This window comes from Stenella coeruleoalba (assembly GCF_951394435.1).
Source record: "Stenella coeruleoalba genome assembly, chromosome: 12".
Lineage (NCBI taxonomy): Eukaryota > Metazoa > Chordata > Mammalia > Artiodactyla > Delphinidae > Stenella > Stenella coeruleoalba.
Window position 1 is genome coordinate 23,331,300 of NC_137158.1, and position 22,948 is coordinate 23,354,247.

Here is a 22,948-nt window from a genome sequence, read left to right on the forward strand (position 1 = left end):
TGTATCCTCTTTAATTTCTTTCATCAGTGTCTTATAATTTTCTGCATACAGGTCTTTTGTCTCCTTAGGTAGGTTTATTCCTAGATATTTTATTCTTTTTGTTGCAATGGTAAATGGGAGTGTTTTCTTAACTTCACTTTCAGATTTTTCATCATGAGTGTATAGGAATGCAAGAGATTTCTGTGCATTAATTTTGTATCCTGCTACTTTACCAAATTCATTGATTAGCTCTAGTAGTTTTCTGGTAACATCTTTAGGATTCTCTATGTATAGTATCACGTCTCATGGTATTTTAGTATCTTAGCCCCACTTTGCGGCGAGCCGCCTCCGACCAGCAGAATGACGAGTCGCCACACGCAAGATTCTTCTCGTATCACACTTTATTGGAGCACAGCTTGGTTAAAGAAAAGATGGAAGGAAGACACCGCAATCCTATAGCAGTCTGCTTATATAGGGATTAAGCGCTCTGTGATTGGCTTTCGCCGATGGTGCGACTTGTGAGCCAGCATCGGATAGGTCGCTACTTTAAAACCTCATTAGTATACTTAGCGCAAGCGCAGTGGCCACAGGAAGGATGATTCAGCTTACTTCAGCTTCCTGCTGCGTGGCAGTTAGCTGACCGCGCCCTACACCACTTCACTAATCACATGCTACAATTCTTATGATTCAGAGACATAGCTACTCTCCTTTCAAACTATTACAGGCATACTTCTCATAATTCTAACATACTGCATCTAACATAAGTATTAGATATAAACTCATTTATTTCATGAAAACTGCTATAATACATAACATTCTCTCCATAAAAAAAAGCATATTACTCCAGCTAACTGAATAATATGTATTTTATGTCATAATTATCATTTTATATTTCATATTAAATACCCCATTTTTGAAAACTGACACCCATGTTACATAAATAAATCAGGTACCTACAGCAATGTAACTTGCATATTGCTATCCAAAAAAATCACCTTAAATGCTGACATTGTGGTGTGTTTTAAAGAGGACTAGAATCAAAAATAATTCATTTTTTTAATAAAAAGACATTCAAATACATAAAATTTTAAAATATATATATATATTTTAAAACATACTAAGAATAAAAGCAAATGACAAACCACTAAACTGAATTACACTTTGCTATATTTAATTGCAATGGACAAATGGAAGGAAAAAATTAATAATATCATTTCTAACACAGAAAAATGGACATGCTACATTTAGCCTCATGTAGCTTTTAAGTGTTGCTAAGAATTACAATCTGTAAAAAGCAAAACAAAATCACCTTTCAAAACTCAATGAAACAATCAACAGAAACACACAAGGGTTTATACTCCTTAACTAAATATTATAAATAAAACATTTAGGCAAAATAAAAGATTTAGTAATGAGGCAATTTAACAAATTTTAGTTCACCTTTGAAGCCTTATTTCCAAAGAACCATATTCACCTGTGACTTTTAAGAATTAAAAAAAAGAAGAAGATGATGCAGGTGGCAGCATCTGAATTAATCCCTCAGCTGCCACTGTTTAGAAGAGTGGTGGTCTTCTCTAAGCCACTTCCAGAAAAACATATAAGCCTACACTCAGCTTGCATGACTTTTGATGTGGAGGTTCCAAAGTGAACCAGCAACCCAGAATATCTGTATACCCAACACTTTGTCAGGAAGAATAATCTTGAGCTTACTACTTAGCAATATTTATCCAAAGATATTTTATATATATGGGGGGGAGGGGGAATGTGTTTTGGGGAAGTTTCAAGAAAATACTGATTAATAATATTTAATTATTCATATTATTAGTAGTTAATAGTGTTATAATAATATAATATTGGTTAATAATTAATAAAAATTAACTGATATTAATGTTAATACCAATGCATAGCTAAGATTAAATTAGAGAAATAATATTTTTGGTTAAGTATTGATAAGCAGGAAACTAAAGATTATTCTTCCTGACAAAGTAACTGGCATACAGATATTCTAGATTGCCAATATTATTTCTCTTATCTAATCTTTTATATTATTCTATAGAATATACATATTCTATCCAATCCTACAGTCAAAAGTTATCTACCTATCCTTGGATTAAACCAGGCCAATAGACAGTGAAATACCTAAACAACACTATTTGGGGCCCCAGATAATTGTTCTGGCTAAACTGTACTTTGCTATTAAGTCACAAACTCTTATTTAAGGATGTAAAATACTAACTACTCTATTTTTTGAAAACTGATACCCATATGACTTAATAAAATTCTTTTTTTAGTTAGGATTCACCACACTACACAGTACCTTTATTTGAAAATATACAGTCTCTTAAGAGACTTAATCTTCTGGAATCTGGATTCATATAACTCATCGTATATCCTTCATTCCATTAGCTACAAAAAAATAAACCTGTGGTTTATCTTTGGCAAGTAAAAAGAATTTTATGGCATGCATTGGTACACTTTTAACCTCTCTGCCAGCATTATCTTATTTACTTTCTCTTTATGATTTTCTTGATTAAACATTTCTTGTTTTGTTGTTATGTACTTACTTATATGAGATGCCATAAAAAATTGTGAAACAAGGTAAAATTAAACAAGGCTTTGGAAAAACAATGAAAATATTCATGCTAAAGCATTTTTTACTCTAAAATAGCAATCAATGAAGTCAAAAATGAAGATTAACCAATAAATGAAAAAAATTCACACAATGAACTTAATGAAAAATTGTAATGTAATTCCATAATTAAAACCCTACCCTAATAAAGTATAGATAAGTGTTTGCTATCCAAATACAAACATGAAGTAGTTTCCTTCAAAGGAAAAAAGGCTTGTTTCAAAACATTCAATTATAATATTAATGATCATATCTTATATTTGTAATTCACTGAACAGGATTACTTTCAAGTAAAATGTATTTTCACTTTTACAATTAAACAAAGTTCATTTTTTTATATTAGAAATAACTTTAAGACTAAAATTAGTGAAGTTTAAAGGATGCTACCAACATGTTAGCTGTGATAGGTCAAAGAAGTAATCTGGGAAAATGAGATAGATTTATGGGTACATACATAAAGTATACGTAAAAGTACTTTACTTTCTTTTTGTAAAGTATATGTAAGATACCCAGTAAACAGTGAAGCCTTATGCAAACGGTATTATTTCATGTAAAAATCATGGGGAAACAAAGGGGCATACTTACCCTTCTCCTCCCATTCTTGTTATCTTTAAGCGAAAATCCACAGAATTCAAACTGGGAGGCTTCCATTTCAAAATATCATCACATCGACCAGGTTTATATTTCTAAAGTGAATTAAAATGATGATAATAGTTAATATGAAGCTAAAAAATTAAACATTTGATTTATTAAATATAATATCAATTACTTTTCATTAAGCAAAATCACTACTTTTTTTCTGAATATAATTTTTGTTATTTTTAACTGATGAGTAAAGTTAGATATCAACCATCTTACTGATGGCCTCTTTTTCTGCCAAAGCATGTAGACACTTGTTTGTGAAAGTCTCGAAAAATAATGAAACCTATTATTCCCTCCAATCCTACTATAACTTAAAGGAAGTTTGATCACTTTTAAAAAATTTTGTTCCTTCTTCAATAGCTTTACTGTGGGATAATTCACAATTAATAAAACTAACTAATGAATTTTGTCAAATGGATACAATCATGTAACAATCGCCAGAATCATGATATACAGCATTTCAATCACCCCCAAAAAGTTTCCCGTTGACAGCTGCAGTCAGCTCCCTGTTACCAACTCTCCGGCAAGAGTGACCTTCTTTCTATCACTATAGTTGTGCCTTTTCTAGAATTCATAAGAAATTCTTACAGAAGGTTTTGCTATATGCTGGTGCATATATTAGCTTGTTCCTTTTTATTAAACTGAGCAGGATTCCATTCTATGCATATACCACAAATTGTTTATGCATTTACAAGTTGATGGATATCTGGGTTGTTCCCATTTTTAGGCTACCAGGAATGATGCTGGTCTGAACATTTGCGTGGACATCCGTTTTCATAACTTTTGGGTAAATACCCAGCAGAATGGCTGGGTCACATAGTTAATGTATGTTTAACTTTACAAGCAGCTGTCAAATCGTTTTCCAAAGTGGCAGTGACATCTTCCATTCCCACCAGTAATACATGAGAGATCAAACTGCTCCACATCCATCCTAGGACTAGGTATTGTTGGTCTTTTTAATTCTAAAGTATGTCTCATAATTTTAATTTGCATTTCTCTAAATGACAGATGTTGAAGATCTTCTAATTTGCTTATTTGCTGCTATCTGTGTATTTTCTTTGGTGAAGTGTCTGTTCAAAATTTTTCCCTTGTTTTTACTGGGTTATCTCCTTATAATTGAACTGGAAGAGCTGTTTACATATTCTGGATAAATAGCCTTGTTTGGATACATGTACTGCAAATATTTTCTACCAGTTTTTGTCTTGCTTTTTCATTTTCTTAACAATTTCTTTTGAATATATTTTAATGAAGTCAAAATCAACTATTTTTTACAGCTTTATTGAAGTATGATTGAGAAATAAAAAATTTAAGGTATACGACATGATGTTTTGATATATGTATACACTGTGAAATAATTACCACAATCAAGCTAATTAACATATCCATCATCACACAGTTACTTCTTTGTGTATGTTGTAAGAACATTTAAGATCTATTCCCTTAGGAAATTTCAAGTATACTTTATTATTAACCACAATCACCATGCTATACATTAGGTTTCCAGAACTTATTCATCTTATAACTGAAAGTTTCTACCCTTTGATCAATATCTCCCCTCTTCCCCTACCCCCCAGCCGCTGGTAATCACCATTCCACACTCTAAGTTTGACTTTTTTTTTTAAGATTCCATATATATATATAAGAGCTTATTTCACTTAGCATAATGTACTCCAGGTTCATCCGTGTTGTCACAATTGGCAGAATTTCCTTCTTTCTTAAGGCTGAATAATATTCCATTGTATATGTATACCATTATTTTCTTTAACCATTCATCCACTGATGGACACTTAGGTTGTTTCCACATTTTGGCTACTGTGAATATCGCTGCAGTAAAGATGTGAATGCATGTGTCTCTTCAAGATGATTTTATTTCTTTCGGATACATATCCAAAAGTGGAACTGCTGAATGACATGTAAGTTCCATTACTAATTTTTTGAGAAACCTCCATATTATTTTTCATAAGAGCTATATCAATTTACAGTCCTACCAACAGTGCACAAGGGTTCTCTTTTCTCCACATCCTCACCAGCAAGTTATCTTTTCACTTTTTGATGATGGCCACCCTAACTGGTGTTAGGTGATATCTCAGTGTGGTTTTGATCTCCATTTTCCTGATGATTAGTGATGTTGAGCATCATTTCAAAATCACCAATTTTAAACTTTTACAATTTGTGCTTTTTGTGCCCTCTTTAAGGAATCTTTGCTTATCCTAAGGTCACTGCAATTTTCTACTACATTTTCTTAGAGGAAATTTTATAGTTTTAACTCTTATTTTTAGGTATATGATCCATTTGAGGTTAATTTATTTATAAGATGTGAAGTAAGGGACTGTTTGTTGTTTGGCAGTTGGATATCAATTTCATCCAGCACCGTTTGTTAAAAGATTATCCTTCTCTCACTGAATTGCCTTGACATCTTTGTCAAAAATCAGTTGTTTATAGATATAGATATATTTCTATTCTTACTAATCTGTTGCATTGATAAACATGCCTCTCTTTCTGCTCATAGCATATTGTCTTGATAACTCTAGCTCTATATTAAGTTTTGAAAGCAGTTATGTAAGTCCTCAAACTTTGTTTTTCTTTTTCCAAATTTTCTTAGCTAATGTAGCATTTATATTTCCACATATATTTTATTTTATTTTTGGCTGCATTGGGTCTTCCTTGCTACGTGCAGGCTTCCTCTAGTTGCGGCGAGCTGGGACCACTCTTTATTGTGGTGCACGGGCTTCTCATTGCAGTGGCTTATCTTGTTGCAGGGCATGGGCTTCGGTAGTTGTGGTGCGCAGGCTCTAGAGCACAGGATCAGTAGTTGTGAATGGGCTTAGTTGCTCTGCAGCAGGTGGAGTCTTCCCAGACCAGGGCTCGAACCCGTGTCCCCTGCACTGGCAGGCAGATTCTTAACCACTGCACCACCAGGGAAGCCCTCCACATATACTTTAAAATTACCTGGTCAATTTCTATGAAAAATAAGTTTACTGGGATTTTAAGTGAGACTGCAGTAAATTAATAGATCAATTAAGGGAAAAATAACATCTTAACAATACTGAATCTTTTGATTCATGAACACTTCAAATCTCTCTATTTACTTAGTACTTAGGTCTTCCTAAATTTCTCTCAGCAATGTTTTGTAGTTTTCGGTATGCAGGTCTTGCACAACTTTTGTTAAATTTCTTCCTAATAATGTAATACTTTGGTGCTATTATCAATACAAAAAATCGGTTGTTTCTATACAACAGCAATGAATAATCCAGAAAGGAAATTAAGAAATCAATTCCATTTACAATAGCATCTAAAAGAACAAGATACCTAGGAATAAATTTAACAAAGGAAATGAATGGTCTATATACTGAAAACTACAAAACATTACTGAAAAAGTTTAAAAAGACCTAAAAATGGAAAGACATCCCATATTCATGGATAGGAAAAGTGATATTGTGATTTATAGTAAATATACATTTGGTCTTCATCCCCACTTCTGGCACAGAGCTCCTAAAACCCTTGGAATTTCCAAAGAGAAGAGAGTGATATGGGTCTTTTATTATGCTAATGAGGTGATTTTGAGGTAGCACCTAGGGATGGGGGCTAGTTGCCAGGAGCCAACCAAGTGATCAGAGGGTTGGAACTTTCAGTCCCACCCCTCTGACCTCTGGGGAGGGGAGGGGGGCTAGAAGTTGGATCAATTGCCAGTGGCCAATGGCTTCATCAATCATGCCTGTGTAATCAAGGCTCCATAAAAACCAAAAAAGAAAAACGGGGTTCAGAAAGTTTCTGGGTTGGTGAACACATGGATATTCAGGAAGAGGGGGTGCCTCGAAAGGGCACAGAAGTTCCATGCCCCTCCCCCATGCCTTGCCTTATGTATCTATTTCCTCTGGATATTCCTGAATTACATCCTTTTATAATAAACCAGTAATCTAGTAAGTAATATATTTTTCTGAGTACTGTGAGCCACCCTCGCAAACTAATTGAACCTGACAAGGGGGTCATGGGAACTTCTGATTTATAGTCAGGTGGTAAGAAGTACCGGTAACAACCTGGAATTTAACTGGTGTCTGAAGGCCAAGGAGAGGGTCCTTGGAACCTCCAATCTACAGCTAGTCAACTAGAAGCACAGGTAATAACATGAACTTGCAACTGGCATCTGAAGTTAAGGGGTGGGGGAGGGTGGGGAAACTGGAAGCAGTACAGTTTTGAAGAGCCCTCAACCTGTTGAATCTGACGCTATCACTGGGTAGACAGTGTCAGAATTGAGTTGAATTGTAGGACACCCAGCTGGTGTCAGAGAAGTGCTTGGTGGTGTGGAAAACCCCCTCCACACTGGGACTGGTCACAGAACACCCATTAAGAAGAATTAATATTGCTAAACTGTCAATACTACTCAAAGCAATCTATAGATTCAATGCAATCTCTATCAAAATTCCAACAACTTTTTCTTTTTAACAGAAATAGGAAAGCCAATCCTCAAATTCATATGCAGTTACAAGAGACCCTGAAGAGCCAAAACAATCTTGAAGAAAGAACAACACAAAGTTATAAGACTCACACTTTCCAACTTCAAAACTTACTATAAAGCTACAGTAATCAAAATGGAGGTGTTGACATAAGGACAGACATTTAAACCAATGGAATAAAACTGAGAGTACAGAAATAAACTCATATATTGATAGCCAATAGCCAATTGATTTTTTTTTTTACAAGGATGCCAAGTCCATTCAATGGTGAGAGAACACTCTCTTCAACAAATGATGCTGGAACAGCTGATTTCCACAAGTAAAAGAATGACGTTTGGAACCCTATCTCCCATCATATACAAACACTAACTAAAAATGGACCAATGCCCTAAATATAACAGCTAAAACCATAAAACTCTTACAAGAAAACACAGGGGTAAATTTTCATGATCTTGCATTTGGTGGTGAATTGTTAGATATGACATCAAAAGCACAAGCAATAGAGCTTCCCTGGTGGCGCAGTGGTTGAGAGTCCGCCTGCTGATGCAGGGGACACGGGTTCGTGCCCTGGTCCGGGAAGATCCCACATGCCGTGGAGTGGCTGGCCCCGTGAGCCATGGCCACTGAGCCTGCATGTCCAGAGCCTGTGCTCCACAACAGGAGAGGCCACAACAGTGAGAGGCCCACGTACTGCAAAAAAAAAAAAAAAAAAAAAAAAAAAGCACAAGCAATAAAAAAAAAGATAAACTGGACGTTATCAAAACTAAAAAACTTGTGCATCACAAGATATCAAAAAAGTGAAAAGATAACCTACAGAATGAGAAAAAATGTGCAAATCATATACCTGATAAGGGTTTAATATCCAAAATACATAAAGAACTCCTACAACTCAACAACAAAGACAACCCAATTTTTAAAATTGTCAAAAAACCTGAATACACATTTCTTCCATAGAAGAGATACAAATGGTGAATAAGCACATAAAAAGATGCTCAGTATCATTAGCCATGAGGGAAATGTAAATCAAAACCATAATGAGATACTACTTCATATGGGTGGCTGTAATTTTTTTTTTTAGAGGAAAATAACAAGTGTTGGAGAGGATGTGAAGAAATTAGTAACCATGTATGTTACTGTAAGGAATAAAAAATGATCCAGCCACTATGGATAATAATTTGACAGTTCCTCAAAAACTGAATTTGAAACACAGAATTACCATATGACTCTGCACATGGTAGAGCGAAGAAAATTGGAAACAGGGACCCAGATATTGACATGTCTACAATCTAGGTTTCCATCACCATATAAATGGGTAAACAAAATGCAGTATATACATACAATGGAATATCATTCTGCCACAAGAAAGAATGAAGTTCTGACACATGCTACAATGCTAAGTGAAATAAGCCAGACACAAAAGGACAAAAATGGTATGATTCCACCTGTATAAAATATCCGCAATAGGCAAATTCATAGTGACAGAAAGTAGATTAGCAGTACCAAGGGCAGGGGGTGGAGGCGGGGGGCATTGAGGGGGTGGGCGGAAGGAGCGTTATTGCTTAACGGTTACAAAACTTCTCTTTGCACTGATGTAAAAGTTGTGGAAATGGTTGTACAACACTGTCCATCTAATCAAAGAGACTACAGCATAGGAAAAAAGTGTTTTAAATTATTCTAGAACATAGTAAAAAGAGAAAATCTTTTACTTTGGTGGCTATGGACTTATTATAGAGGAATTAAGATTGAAAACTTTGAGTAATGGGTAATATTCACTAATGCAGACTTATACCATGATGTAAATATGAGCAAAACACTTGGGTAGAAAAATATAGAATCTCCTGAAGGAGAGGAAAGTATGTCAATTCAGCGAGGGCATTATGGGGGACGGGGCCATATTATGAGAAAGGTACTCAGGAAGGAAAAACTGCTAAGTGTTCTCATTACTAACATTTTTTAGATATACGAGTCAAATTGCATTCTAACAGATCTTTATAAATTTGAGGGAAAAATGCAAAAACCCTAGTCATCGGATCTCTTATTTCAAACAGAAGTCCATATAATGACAAATTTTGTATAACAAGTTTCGCTAAGCAAGACAAACCATTGGAGTTGACAGGAAAGACATTTCATCTGTAGCAAATTTAAGAACATAATGCACACTATCTTCCCCCAAGGCTTGTGCTTAAACATGAATAAATATAAAATCAAATATATAATATTTCAGTGGAAGTTTTTGTCCATTTATTTGCCCTGAGAGATTCATTTAGGTAACACATGTCCTTCAAGATGATCACAAATAAACCTCTTTAGACTTGCTGAATATAAACGTTTTTATAAATGTTAAAACTGCTAAATTTTCCAGTAGTGACCCCATTAATAAAAATAATAATAAAATTTAGTCTTTTTTCTAATAAAGTCTATCTGACAGAAACATCACAGACCTTTTAGTAAGAGTGGTTCCCTATGGTAGTGAAAGGTAAAAAGGAGTGAGGGGAGAAAGGAGTGTCAGCATCCCACACCAACCCCACTCACAAGCTGCCAAGGGAATGTCACATGTACAAACAAAGCATCATTTACTTCCGTTCTCTATTCATTTATATGACTATGAGTATGAGACCACTTCGAAAACCAACACCAATCTAAGTTATTAAATCTAGGAAATGTTAATGATTGTACAGCTTTAAAATATTTCATAATGGGTACCTAATAACAAATTCTAAATGTAATTTTAATATAATATTATTTGTAAAATAGCTACTAACTATCCTTCACATTCTTCTCTCTGGAAATCATCTAATGGAGAATAGCATATACTGACTCTTCTGCTTTTACACAGCAATAGTTCAAGTACATAAGTCATTCCTTATCTGACTGTACACCAAACCATTTATATTAATCTGAAAACCTAGACTTGACATGACTGAGAATTTCAAAGCACCTTTATGAAAATCAATGAAATGCCTGACAAAAATTTTTAGGAAATTATATTTTAAAAATACTGTAGTTCTGAATTACCGAATATAAATGCAACGACATAGATCCCATGAGTAAAATGTATTTAAATACCTGTTCGAATGTAAATTCTACTTCAGTAAAATCATGTCTAATCATGTGCCTACGAAACAATTAGTAAAATACTCAATAAATACTTGATAAAAAATTTTTAAAATATGGGCTTCCCTGGTGGCGCAGTGGTTGAGAGTCCGCCTGCCGATACAGGGGACACGGGTTCGTGCCCCGGTCCGGGAAGATCCCACATGCCGCGGAGCGGCTGGGCCCGTGAGCCATGGCCGCTGGGCCTGCGCGTCCGGAGCCTGTGCTCCGCAACGGGAGAGGCCACAACAGTGAGAGGCCCGCGTACCGCAAAAAAAAATTTTTTAAATAAATAAATAAAAATAAAGTGAAAATTTTTTAAACTTATAAAATATTAGTCTCAGGTATTTTTAAATTTATATGTTTAAATAGAATATTTTAGATTATGAAATGACTTAAATTAGCACTATTCACAAAAGACTATGTATATCAATAACTATTTAAAAATCCTTTTTTCAAGTTCCCCAAAATAATAAGGTCAAAGATATTATATAATACAGGGAATTAAGCATTTTAAATATAAATATTTGTGAGTCCTCAAACTTGAAATACACTTGCTGAATATAAACAAGGGTACAAAAATATCCTTTCAAGCTACATTTTCCAATGTATAATTAGGGAGTAATGAATTTTAATTTCATTAAATTCACCAGCATGTATCTAGAGTGAAATAATTATCAAAGCTATATTTAATTGATACATATAATACTGAGTTCTATAGAAGCAAATCTGATTTTACCAGGTGAGTTGTCCAATAAAAAATTAGAGATAGATTATGTCTGAAAGCAATTACCAATATTACCTGAGATGTCCATTATTATCTTTAAAAAGAAAAAATGTAACGAATGCAGATGTCAGGCAACCAAGTAAGATGCTTAAGGAAGTGTTTACCAAATGAGAGCAGAACCTGGCTTAGAGGTACAGGATGGCCATGTGCCAAAGAAGTCCTCTAAAACTAAGAGAAAATGAAATGGAGGCAGAAGTGATACACCTGCTATACAAAACAGTGGTTCTCAATTAGAGATTTTACCCCCCAGGGGATATTTGGCAATGCCTACATTTTTGGTTGTCACACTGGGGAGGGAAGGGTGAGCTACTGCCATCTAGTGGGTAGAAGCCAGGGATGTTTCTAAACATCCTACAAGGCACAGGACAGCTGTACACAGCAAAGAATTATCCAACCCAAAATGTCAATGGTACCAAAGTTGAGAAACTGATCTAAAGGAAGCTAGTAGTAATAACAACAAAGAGGACAAGATATCTGGTTCTTCTTTGCCTCTACTAACTACTAACTTCATGATTCAAAGCAAATTCAAAGTGTGGGCTTCATCTATTTCACTTGCAAAAATGCAATAGCATTTTGCTTGCCTAAAAACAGGACATCTAAACCAGAGATACCTAAAATGCTTTGTAGCCCATGCTACTCTATGATTTCCACTAGTAAAATGTGAGCAGTTATGTTATCGTAATATATATTCCAGGCCCTGCACTGAAACCTGAGACATACTGTCCTCTTCAGAAGGCTCACATCCTGAAGCTAGGAAAGATTCCTGGCCTTACCATATATTAGTTTTATTTTTGTTGTTTTTCTAGAATTTAGTTTTAAAGAAAGCAGAAAAAATCCTCTTTGGTAATTCTACTGGACAGAAAAGTAAAACAACTCTAGATTTATTGACTTGTTATATCCTTTTGCCCATGTTTCACTGAGAAGCAAATAACCAACACCTATTTTGCAAAACAAGACACATAAATATCCTGTATGGAGGAAAAGTCCCTAATCAACACTAACTACCTACTATGTGCCTAGTACCATACTAGTTGGGGAAGATACAAATTCTCCCAAGACAGTGGGCTCAACCACAGTGAGGCTTTTAATATAACCTCCAAGAGAGATTAGAGAAGTGCTCAAATGAACACAAACAAAGTTGCTGAGGAAGAACAACAGAGAAACATGAAAATCAGGGGGCAGGGGTAAAGGAAGTTTTCTTGAACAAGAAAAATGCATGAATTGAATTTTGAAGAATAATTAGGCTACAAGAAAGTTCTACGCAATGAGAACACAAATATACCTGAGTTGAGGGGAAGTCTGCTCAAGTTTTCTGAGACTAAATTGGCCCAGTGCTCTATGCTGTTCTTGTTGATGTAGAGGAGGTGAAGAGTCGATCTCCTATAAAAATAGCTCAAGGCAACCCCTTGGTATTTCATTTCTAAAAAGTCACAAACTTGGTAAAGATAGTAGGGAGAGGTATCATAGAAAGAAGCAGGGGAAGAAAACGGAGAATTCCATTTTCAAAAGCTTGCTGACATTTCTCATCTGCTTATGAAAGTTTTACTACTACTTATGGAAAGTGAAGTTGTGATTTGAGAGTAAAATTTAATATTAGAGAATTAATACAATTTCTTGGCTTAATAGGTTAGAAAACTTACTCAAAAATACATTTGTATTACTATTTCTATTATCTGATTCACAAGTCTAATTTCTTCTTGCTGTTGTTTTAATATAAAATAACCTGTAGCTTACATCTCTAATGAAATAATTTTGGAAAAAATACAGTTACACAAAGACCTCTGCAACTTCAGCTTTACTTTCCATGTCTGGGCAGTTCCATATAACTACACATGAAATTAAACTTTAACCAGTAAGGAACTGGGGGCAAAGACAAGTTAAATGAAAATACCCAGTTAGTATCAAGACCAGTTAATAGACCTGAGTAAGAATACTAGAAAAATGAGGGGTACTGAAAGCATGCAGTAAACTCCCTCTTTTTACAGATTAACTGATAACCCAAATCGTTAGACTTGTCCAAAAAATTCCCAAATCACAGTAATACAGAAATCTTTCCACTATTAACAAAAAATACAGATTTATATCATTTGTCCGAAAGCAAATGATGAAAGGTTGGGTTAGATGATCTCATATTATAAAACTGTTCCAAAAGGAACCAAGTCAGTTGTTTTCTAATTACTTTTAGCCTAGTTCTGTGTGGAGCGGTGAGTAGGAGGGACAAGCAACTGGCAATGCCGTGTCTAGTGGGAAGAGGGAGCTCAGACAACCGAATAAACCTCAGCACCTAAACCACTTACCTCTTCTCTCCCACTCAGGCCCCACTGAAAGCCTACTGAACCGTCTGTCCTGTCTCATCTCCAGCACAGGCCCCATCTCCCAAAGTATCCTGGCCCTACTCCCTGGGCCCACCAAGGTGCCTCTGCCACTCCATCAGTCTGCACTCTTCTCACACTGCTGCAGGGTCGAGTTTCTTCATAGCCCTTTCAGGGCAGAAACCCTGCCTTTATCCAGTTTTATTATTTCTTACTCAGCAATGTGTATAACATACAGTAGACACCCAATTTATTAGATGAAGGCATGAGCTAATATATTCCAAAGCTCAGGATTAACTCTCCCTTAATATCCAAGACTACTGCCATCTGGTATAAAATTCCACTAACTTTGACAGTTAGCAGATTCTCACAGAGTTTCTCCTCTTCTCTGGTGGACACAAGTCTAAATAAAAGTGGTCTACCGATAGGGGAATCAAACTCTAGATACAAGTAACATCTGCAGCCTAGTTACTTTATACGTCAAGTACGTTACCCTCCTTTTTTGCTAATCTATGCAGCGTAGTATCACTAAAATAATTTTCTCTGCTCCTAGTACTGGTACGAAGAAGAGCATTGTAAGAACACAGGGGAGAGTCACACTCACCGAATCAGCCGGGCTTCCCCAAGGAAGCCACACCTAATTTGATATTCAAAGGCTGAATGGGAGTAATACCGAAAGGAAGAAAACAGTTTGTTGCAGAAGAAACAGCTGGTGTAAAGATGTACTCATTACAAATACTTAAATTTGCAGCTACCAGTAAAAAGCCCTACTGAAGTTATCAATGAACTTTGACAACAAAAGGAAAATTTATTCTAAATTGACAAAGTGTATGTTTTAAAATATTTCCTCCTAGAAGTCTGAACTCCCCTAAGCATAAGGGATGGGAGCTATCAATAATAAGCCCTATCCTTCTGCTGATTCCAGTATGTCCCAAGATGCTCAAATTAGAGCACTAACAAAATATACATTAAAATACATGGCTGGACAAATCCTGAAAAGCAAAGTGCAAAATAATGTGCTACCTTCCTTGAAAAGTGGAGTGGGAATAAAAATGTATTAACAAATTTGTATTTACTTATAAATGCATAAAGAAACTATGAGAAGATAAGTTAAAAACAAACAACAGTATATAATTGAGGGAGGCGAGAAGAAGGAGAGGGAGACTTTCTTCTCTGTATTTGTCTTACTACATGTTAAATGTCTGTATTATCTAGTTAAAATTCAAATTAAACATATACCACTGTAAAACACAATTTTTAAAAAATCTACCATTAATTTTTCAATATTAAATGTTATCAATAAAAAAGAACTATCCCTAATTCACTGTGTTTAACATGTATCATTTATATGAAAACTGATTTTGCACTTTATATATTTACCTTCTTGGAATTCACTGATTCCTTCATTTTGTGAAGTCCTTATTTACATTTATTTGTCCTTTTCTCTGCTAACAATATATCATCATTAGCAGTGTCTTTTTGTTGTACAGTAACAGTATATATCTATATCTAGCTGAGGCTGATTACAAATTATTCCTCTTCAGCTGTTTATTCTGTCAACAAAATTCAATGGAAAAGCAAATGTTTTATTTATTAAGAAAGCTAGAACAGTAATATTCTTCTCTTTTCTTCTTCCTTACACAAAAGCAAGCTAAGAATATTTTGCTGTGTTCCAAAAGTTGATTAAGGAAAAAAAATTAAAAAAAAACAAGGTGTATTTTCTTCCTTGGCAGTTCACTATTACAATTCTTTGGAAATTATTACATATTTCTCAATTAAAAAAATAACATATTTGGGGGAAAGATAGAATGACACTTTTCCAGTCTGCCAGGAAACAGAGCCCTTCTTCAATTGAAGACCTATCAAAATATGCAAGCAAATGTCATGGCAACAGAAGCTTTCACCATGGTAACATCATCTCTGCTACAGAGGAAAACCACTCTAATTCGTCATGTACTTCAAGACAAGACATTAGACTAATTCCAATTTTCATTTTACAATCTATCCATAACATTCAATATACCTGGCAGTAGTAAAGACTTAATAAAAACATTAATATTTCACAAGAAAGCAATATTAAAATCAAAGCTGACTCTATTTACATGCAAATTGATTAATGGGTGAAACATAAAACCAAGCTGACCCACCTTACAGAAAATCAAGATAGTGATGAAAACATAAAAAAACAATTCTATCACTATTGCTTGAGAGTAAATACTCTAAACTCAATACAGAAACAATTCTGTTTTACTAATCACAATATAGCTGGCAGATAAAACAAGAAAAAGTCTTATTTTAATAAAACAAAGAAAATATTTCAAGTTTTTATTACCACCTCTATTTTGCAATTCATTACATATAATTCTGTTTTTATTTCATAGTGAGGGAGTATTAATGGCACAAAAATTCTTATCTAGAAACGTGTCTCCAGATGACAAAAGTAAAATCAAATATGATTTTTAAAAGGTTAGAAATCAATCATTACTACAAATAAAAATTTACTATGCTACATAAATCATTAAAACCGCTTGCAAAAGCTAGTAAACAAACAAGGATTATCAACTTTATAAATTAAACTTAAAGATCTAATAGCTGTCAAGTAAAAGATCTACTACCTATAGCATATTAAAATGTCAAACGGCCAACTTAAAATATTCATTTTTAGGTAACAAACCACAAAAGATTAGCAATTCAAAATGTCAATGAAATCGTAAGACTGAAAACCTTATATATAAGGGTCTAATAAAACCTATCTGGTTTATGGTATAGACTAATAACCAGATGGAAAATTCAATCTGAAGATACTTCTTTTTAAAAATGATCACGTCAGTTTGTTCAAAGTTTGAGCTTTAAGCCTTAGAAAGACTAGAGGTTCATATTAAAATAAACAGCCAATTTCTTCTTCAAAGAAAATACCCATTTTTCTCAAAATATTTAAATATTTTGGCAAGTATAACTTATACTTCAATTTTTTAAAACACTGTTTATGAATAAAGTAATATAGTTAAGTCACCTTTAAATAAAAATATCAGTTACTTTCACATCAACAGCAAAACACAAGGGGAAACAAAAAGGCAGCATGGGATAAAGAAGAGAGTAAGCTGGCTTCAAATCTAGGTTTGGTCTTTAACCTGAAAACAAGGGAAAATCACTAGAGATTAAGGAGGAAGACCACTCTGGATATGGTATGAAGAAAAGACTGGAGGGGGATAAAGTGGAGGCTGCAGGACCAGTTAGGGCACTGCTGCAGTGGTCCAGGCAAGAGGCAGTGAATGACAAGTCACTGGAGTGTGGCAGTGGTAATGGAGAGAAAAGGGAATAATTTAAGAGAGATTTAGGAGATAAAGCAAGATTTGGAGATGGATTAGAGGGATAAAAGAAGGAAAGGCGTCAAAGATGACATCTAGATTTCTCACTCAAGTAACTGCATATAAGCAACTGAGGGATGAAATGTTGGGAAAGGATCATTTTGTACAGTTTGTATGTTGGCTTGTTTGTTTGGGGAGTAGGGATGGAGTTCAGCTTCAAAGTATACTGAGTTTCTGGTGTTTTTGAGAAATTTAAAAGGTGATATCAGGGTAGGCAATTAAATAAACAAACCTGGAGCTTAAACAGAAATCAAGAGTCTGAGTCAGGCTTACGGGAAGTAACTCAAGTGTGGAAGAGATTTCAAGGGAGAGAGCAGAGCATGGTAAAAAATGAAGGTCCAGCATACCGAGCCTTCAGAAACTCTGAACTTCAATGGCTAGTAGAAGACGAAAAGCTTGAGTGAGATGGAGAAGAAATGGCATGAAGCCACGCAAGAGAGTATTTTTAAGGAAGTGTGGACAGCGGTACAGACTACCACTAGATAATCCAGTAAGAAAAGGGCTGAAAAACGAACATGATTTTGCGAGGAAAAAGATCACTGGTGACCTTTCAAAAAAGCAGTTGATACAAATGGTATTTACTTAGATGAAGCCCCTTTTAAAACACAATCTTATCTAGAAGTACAATATATAAAAGAAATAAATCAGGGCTGCCGTGAGATAAACAGAATGCTTACCTAGTAACCTATTCCTGCACATGGTCCCCTGAGGCAGTTCACAGAAACCCAGAACTTTGGAAATTCATGTTTTGAAACCACTGGGCTAGATAATCTTAAGAGTATCTTTTCTGCTTTGATTTACTATAATTCTATAAGTGCAATTTAATCTACTTTTTTTTAATTGAGGTTTTCATGGTAATTAATGACTGCTGTATTTTAGTAAATATCAGATACTAGTACATTTCTTTATAAACACAAAGAAATATCCTAAGCTTTATTTTCCTGAATATACCAACCATTAGCTTTACTTGTCCCTTTTCTTATAAAAGTAATAAACTAAATGCAATTCTGGATGTGTTACAAGGTTATGTCTCTGAAAAACAGAACATTAAATCAAAAGGTAAATGAACTTTCTTCTAAGCTGGTGTTTGGGGTTTTGCCCTCAATAGAATCATCACTTTAATATAGTATCTTTATCACTGTTCCTCAATATTTTGCCAGGATTCAAAATACTTTCTTCTTCTTCTTTTTTTTTTTTTTTTTAGCAGTAGTAATATCTTCTACCTTCTACTCAACTTCAGTTCCCTTACTATAATTACTATAGTGAAGCAGAATTAACTTCTTGCTAAGTTTTAAGTAACTAGCACCAAACAAACGTAGGCCCAGAAGTTTTTACAAAAGTAGATGCACCAAGAATCCTCTTCATTTTTTGCCCTTCATTTGCCTTTGGAATATGTCTCTGGTGTTAGAGAGTGGGCTGCAGATTATAAGTCAAGCTTTGCCCATCCCTGACCAGGATCTTCTCTCCACTTTATGCAGCCTCACTCAGATCGCTAAGTTGGTCACTCAAAACAGTTCCTTTCTTCATTTATTTAAACTGTTGGTTCAAGGAAGCCAACAGATGCAAAACCACACATTGTGAGAAGTTTGGGGGATTTTCTGATAAATGTTGTCGACTAAACATGTGCATTTATATCCACTTTGATTTGAAACCTCACTAAAATGGGAGTTACAGAAAAGAGAATCAATAGAAAAGGAAAATCAGGAGAGGAGAGAAGACAACAGCAGAAAACAATGCGTCGAATTCTGGAAAGACAGAAAGTAGATGGAGAAGTTAACAGAGCAGAGAGCAAAGAACACTGAATACTAAGTGCTTGCAGCAACCAATACAAAGGCAGAGGAATTCCTGCTGAGTTCCCCAGAACAGGCTACGTGACATAGGAAAACAGATACTGAGAAGGTTGCGAGGAGGTGAAAGGGAGACCTGGTACTGGACACAGACTGGGTAGAAGTCTTCACAAGGAGCATTTACACCTCCAGCTCCCCTCCTCCACCCTGGCAAGAGGCAGGAGATGTTTATTCTGTGGCAAAACTGAAGGACGGAAGCTCCAGTCCAGAAGATTCAAGAACCACAGAAGAGGAAAAGTGAACCTTGGAGAGTGAAGTGAAAAGTTTACCTACTGAAGAGCACACCCTCGCCCCTTTATCTTCTCCATGCAGAGAATGCTAAAAGCCAGGCAAATGCCACCCAGCAAGACACTGGAGAGTTGGTCTGAAGAATTCCAGGGAAAAGAACTGTGGATTCTAACATTTGCATATCCTCCAAAGTAAAAATAAAGGGTGAAAACATATTTTAACATGACAAAAAATACAGGTTATCTCTGATATACTGTTTTATTTTGTCATAAGGGTCTAACACTCACCCTGACTGCACTTCATTATTAAAGCTGAGTTCATCCAAGATTTTAGACTTCCCCAGAAGGAAAACTTAGAAATGCTGGCAAATTTTACATTTTAAGGTTCTTGGCCTGATTAAGAGTCCTAAACTTCTAATTCAGAACTTGCTGTAAAAAGAAAGCCTAAGAAAGGAAGGTAACTTAAAACCTTAGAAGGACCAAAATAGAAATGACACTGGGTATTAGGGTCTATGGCTATTAGTTGGAAATGTCATATCAAGCTAAATAACTGCAGCAGGCTGAAAAATGGCCCCCAAAGATATTCAGGAAACTTTATGCCAAATGGTACGTCACTTATACCATAAATAGACAATGGTATCGCTTACCCTAATAAGTAGCATTAAAAATTAGACATGATTGAAATGAACCAATGATACTAAACTCCAGTAGAGAACGTTGCCCTTTGAACAGTGTAAAACTAAGTCCACACTCATTTTGTTAAAAAGGGAAAGATTAGCAAATCTTAGATATTCAAAACTAGAAATAAGTATAATTTATAAACTGAAAGAATGTATAAAAACTGGAATGGGACTAAATTCTCATTGTGTAATGCAATGTCATTTAATGCCCTGTCTCTGGACCACCTAAAATCATGTCTCCTCCCACCACTGGAAACTACACCTGTCTGTAATCAACTCTCTTCTTACCTCCTTATACAAAAGACCTAGAGCGGGGCTTCCCTAGTGGCACAGTGGTTGAGAGTCCGCCTGCCGATGCAGGGAACATGGGTTCGTGCCCCTGTCCGGGAAGATCCCACATGCCGCGGAGCGGCTGGGCCCGTGAGCCATGGCCACCGGGCCTGCGCGTCCGGAGCCTGTGCCCCGCAATGGGAGAGGCCACAACAGTGAGAGGCCCGCGTACCACAAAAAAAAAAAAAAAAAACTTAAACTGGATTGGAGAACAGTAAAAGACCTGAAAAGAGCTCTACCTTATTCATTGAGAAGGCAATTTAACATTGTAAAAACACTGATTTTCTCCAAATTAATCTAACTTCAAAGCGTTTCCAATTAAACTCCCAACAAGAATTTTTGGGTAACCTGACAAACTGATTGAAACTTTTATGTTAAACCAAATGCCCACAAATACTTAAGAAAATCAATTATGAAGTCATCATAATAACAAGTGTGGTTACTAGAAGAGGGACAGACTGATAAACCAACTTACTACACTAGACATCACAAGACTCACCTGTCAGGCCATTTCTCTTACATATACCAAAATCTCATACATGCATGGGTCTGAACCACCATGAGTTTAACAGAGTGAAACACTGTAATTCCTGTTATAGTTAGATTTTATTTCTTTCAATCCAGGGAGATTAGACTTAGAAAATACTGGAACTCAAAGATCTAATGTCTATCTTCCTAAAATAGTATTTTCTACTATTTCTGTCCCCAGCCTCTAACTCTCCTCCATCTCCTCCTCCTGCGACCACAAAAGATTTTCCCCCCATCTGTTTGGCAAGGGGGGCTGGGAGGAAGACAGAAGCCAATCACATACCACGTTATACCTAAATTTGCATAACAGCAGAGTTTTACTATATACATAAAGCATATATAATATAGCGTTTAATACATAATGTTCAAAAATATTACAGCCTCCTTCCCTTTTCTCCAGGTACCCAGTTTGATGTGTCTCTACATAACTTCACAACTAGCTTGCACCCTAATTTCTAAGGATAGAGTTAGTGAAGGCAAAATGAAGCTTATGACAAGGTGTGGTACATGAAATACAACTCTTTCCTATAAGAGCAGTGGTTCTCCTACTTGAAAACGCATCAGAGTCACTGGGAAAGCCTGAGAAAGCACATATTGCTGGACTCCATTCCCAGCAGTTTCTCATCAGTAGGTCTGTGGTGAGTGACATTTATAACAACTTTCTGGGTGGTGCTAACGCTACCTTGTCCACAGGCCACATTTTTTTTTTTTTAAAGAAGATGTTGTGGGTAGGAGTTTATTAATTTATTTATTTATTTTTGCTGTGTTGGGTCTTCGTTTCCGTGGGAGGGCTTTCTCTAGTTGTGGCAAGCGAGGGCCATTCTTCATTGCAGCGTGCGGGCCTCTCATTATCGCGGCCTCTTTTGTTGCGGAGCACAGGCTCCAGACGCGCAGGCTCAGTAGTTGTGGCTCATGGGCCTAGTTGCCCCGCGGCATGTGGGATCCTCCCAGACCAGGGCTTGAACCCGTGTCCCCTGCATTAGCAGGCAGATTCTCAACTACTGCGCCACCAGGGAAGCCCACAGGCCACATTTTTGAAAAGCACTGCGCCACAGAGCACAGGTTCTCAAGTGAAGGCAAATTTGCCCTTCAGGGGAAATGAGGCAGTGAATGTGTATATTTTTGGTTGTCACAAGCTAGAGGGGTGGGAGGGAGAAGTAATACTGGCACCTGGTAAGTACAGACCAAAGATGCTGTGAAACATCCTACCACGCACAGGACAGCTCCCCGCAGCAAAGGATTATGTGGCCAAAAACGTCAATGATGTGGAGGGAGGGAAACCTTACCATGAGTAAAACATAATTACTCCAAATATATGATTTGACCATTAAGTTGGTGAAAAGTTCTTCAGTGAGTTTCAGAAATCTGACATGGAATAAATATGCAAAGAATTGTGTTTTTCTTCAAATACTGATAACTCTAAATTTTACTCATCCATGGCAAAATGAAGTTTTAAAAATATTAATACTTAAAGATATACTGGGCTACAGAAAGAAATAAGCATTTATTTATATAAGGTTATTGGTAGATTTCTAGTAAAGAAACAAAGCATTCATTGTGCAAGAGTAGTAAGAAAACTAATTATATTAAAAGACTAATAACTTCCTTGAAAAATAATGATCAGTCATATTTATTTCCTAAGCTAAGTGAAAAGCAAATAACTGTTCATTGTACTATTATATGTATTTAGTATAAAAGAAGTATTTTATTTTATAATGAAAATTTGTTTTAAGGAAAAGCAGTGATTATAGCAGTAATCAATCCTAAGTAAATATATCTAAGGAAAATGTACTTTATATATACATGCATGGGCATACACGGATACACCTACACACACACATGCACACAGAGACAAATGTACTTACTCCAGTGGGCTGGAAAATGAGACCATCCATTTCATGGCTGACTTCTTTGGCAAAGTTTCCTTCAAGTAGCTATAAAATAAATACACATATTTTTAGAAACACAATAATCACTTTAAAAGTTTTTTAATTTTTTGTAAGCTTTATAAGAACTTCTTAATACATAAACTTTAAAAATGGAAATACAAAATGGGGGAGAGGGGTGATCCA

At 35.6% G+C, this 22,948-nt stretch overlaps 1 protein-coding gene across 4 annotated transcripts in view; it reads right to left on the reverse strand.

Moving 5' to 3' along the window:
- RNGTT (RNA guanylyltransferase and 5'-phosphatase) overlaps nt 1-22,948 on the reverse strand; it is a 250,474-nt gene that overhangs the window by 121,725 nt on the left and 105,801 nt on the right. For all 4 annotated transcript variants that reach the window (XR_013830869.1, XM_079939773.1, XM_079939771.1 and 1 more), the window contains exons 12-13: nt 22,742-22,810; nt 3,194-3,294 (exon numbers count right to left, since the gene is read on the reverse strand). Coding sequence is in view for 3 of the 4 variants with exons in the window: in XM_079939773.1 (XP_079795899.1) it covers nt 3,194-3,294; nt 22,742-22,810 (170 nt within the window). In the remaining variant the exon portion in view is untranslated. The remainder of the gene's footprint in view (nt 1-3,193; nt 3,295-22,741; nt 22,811-22,948) is intronic.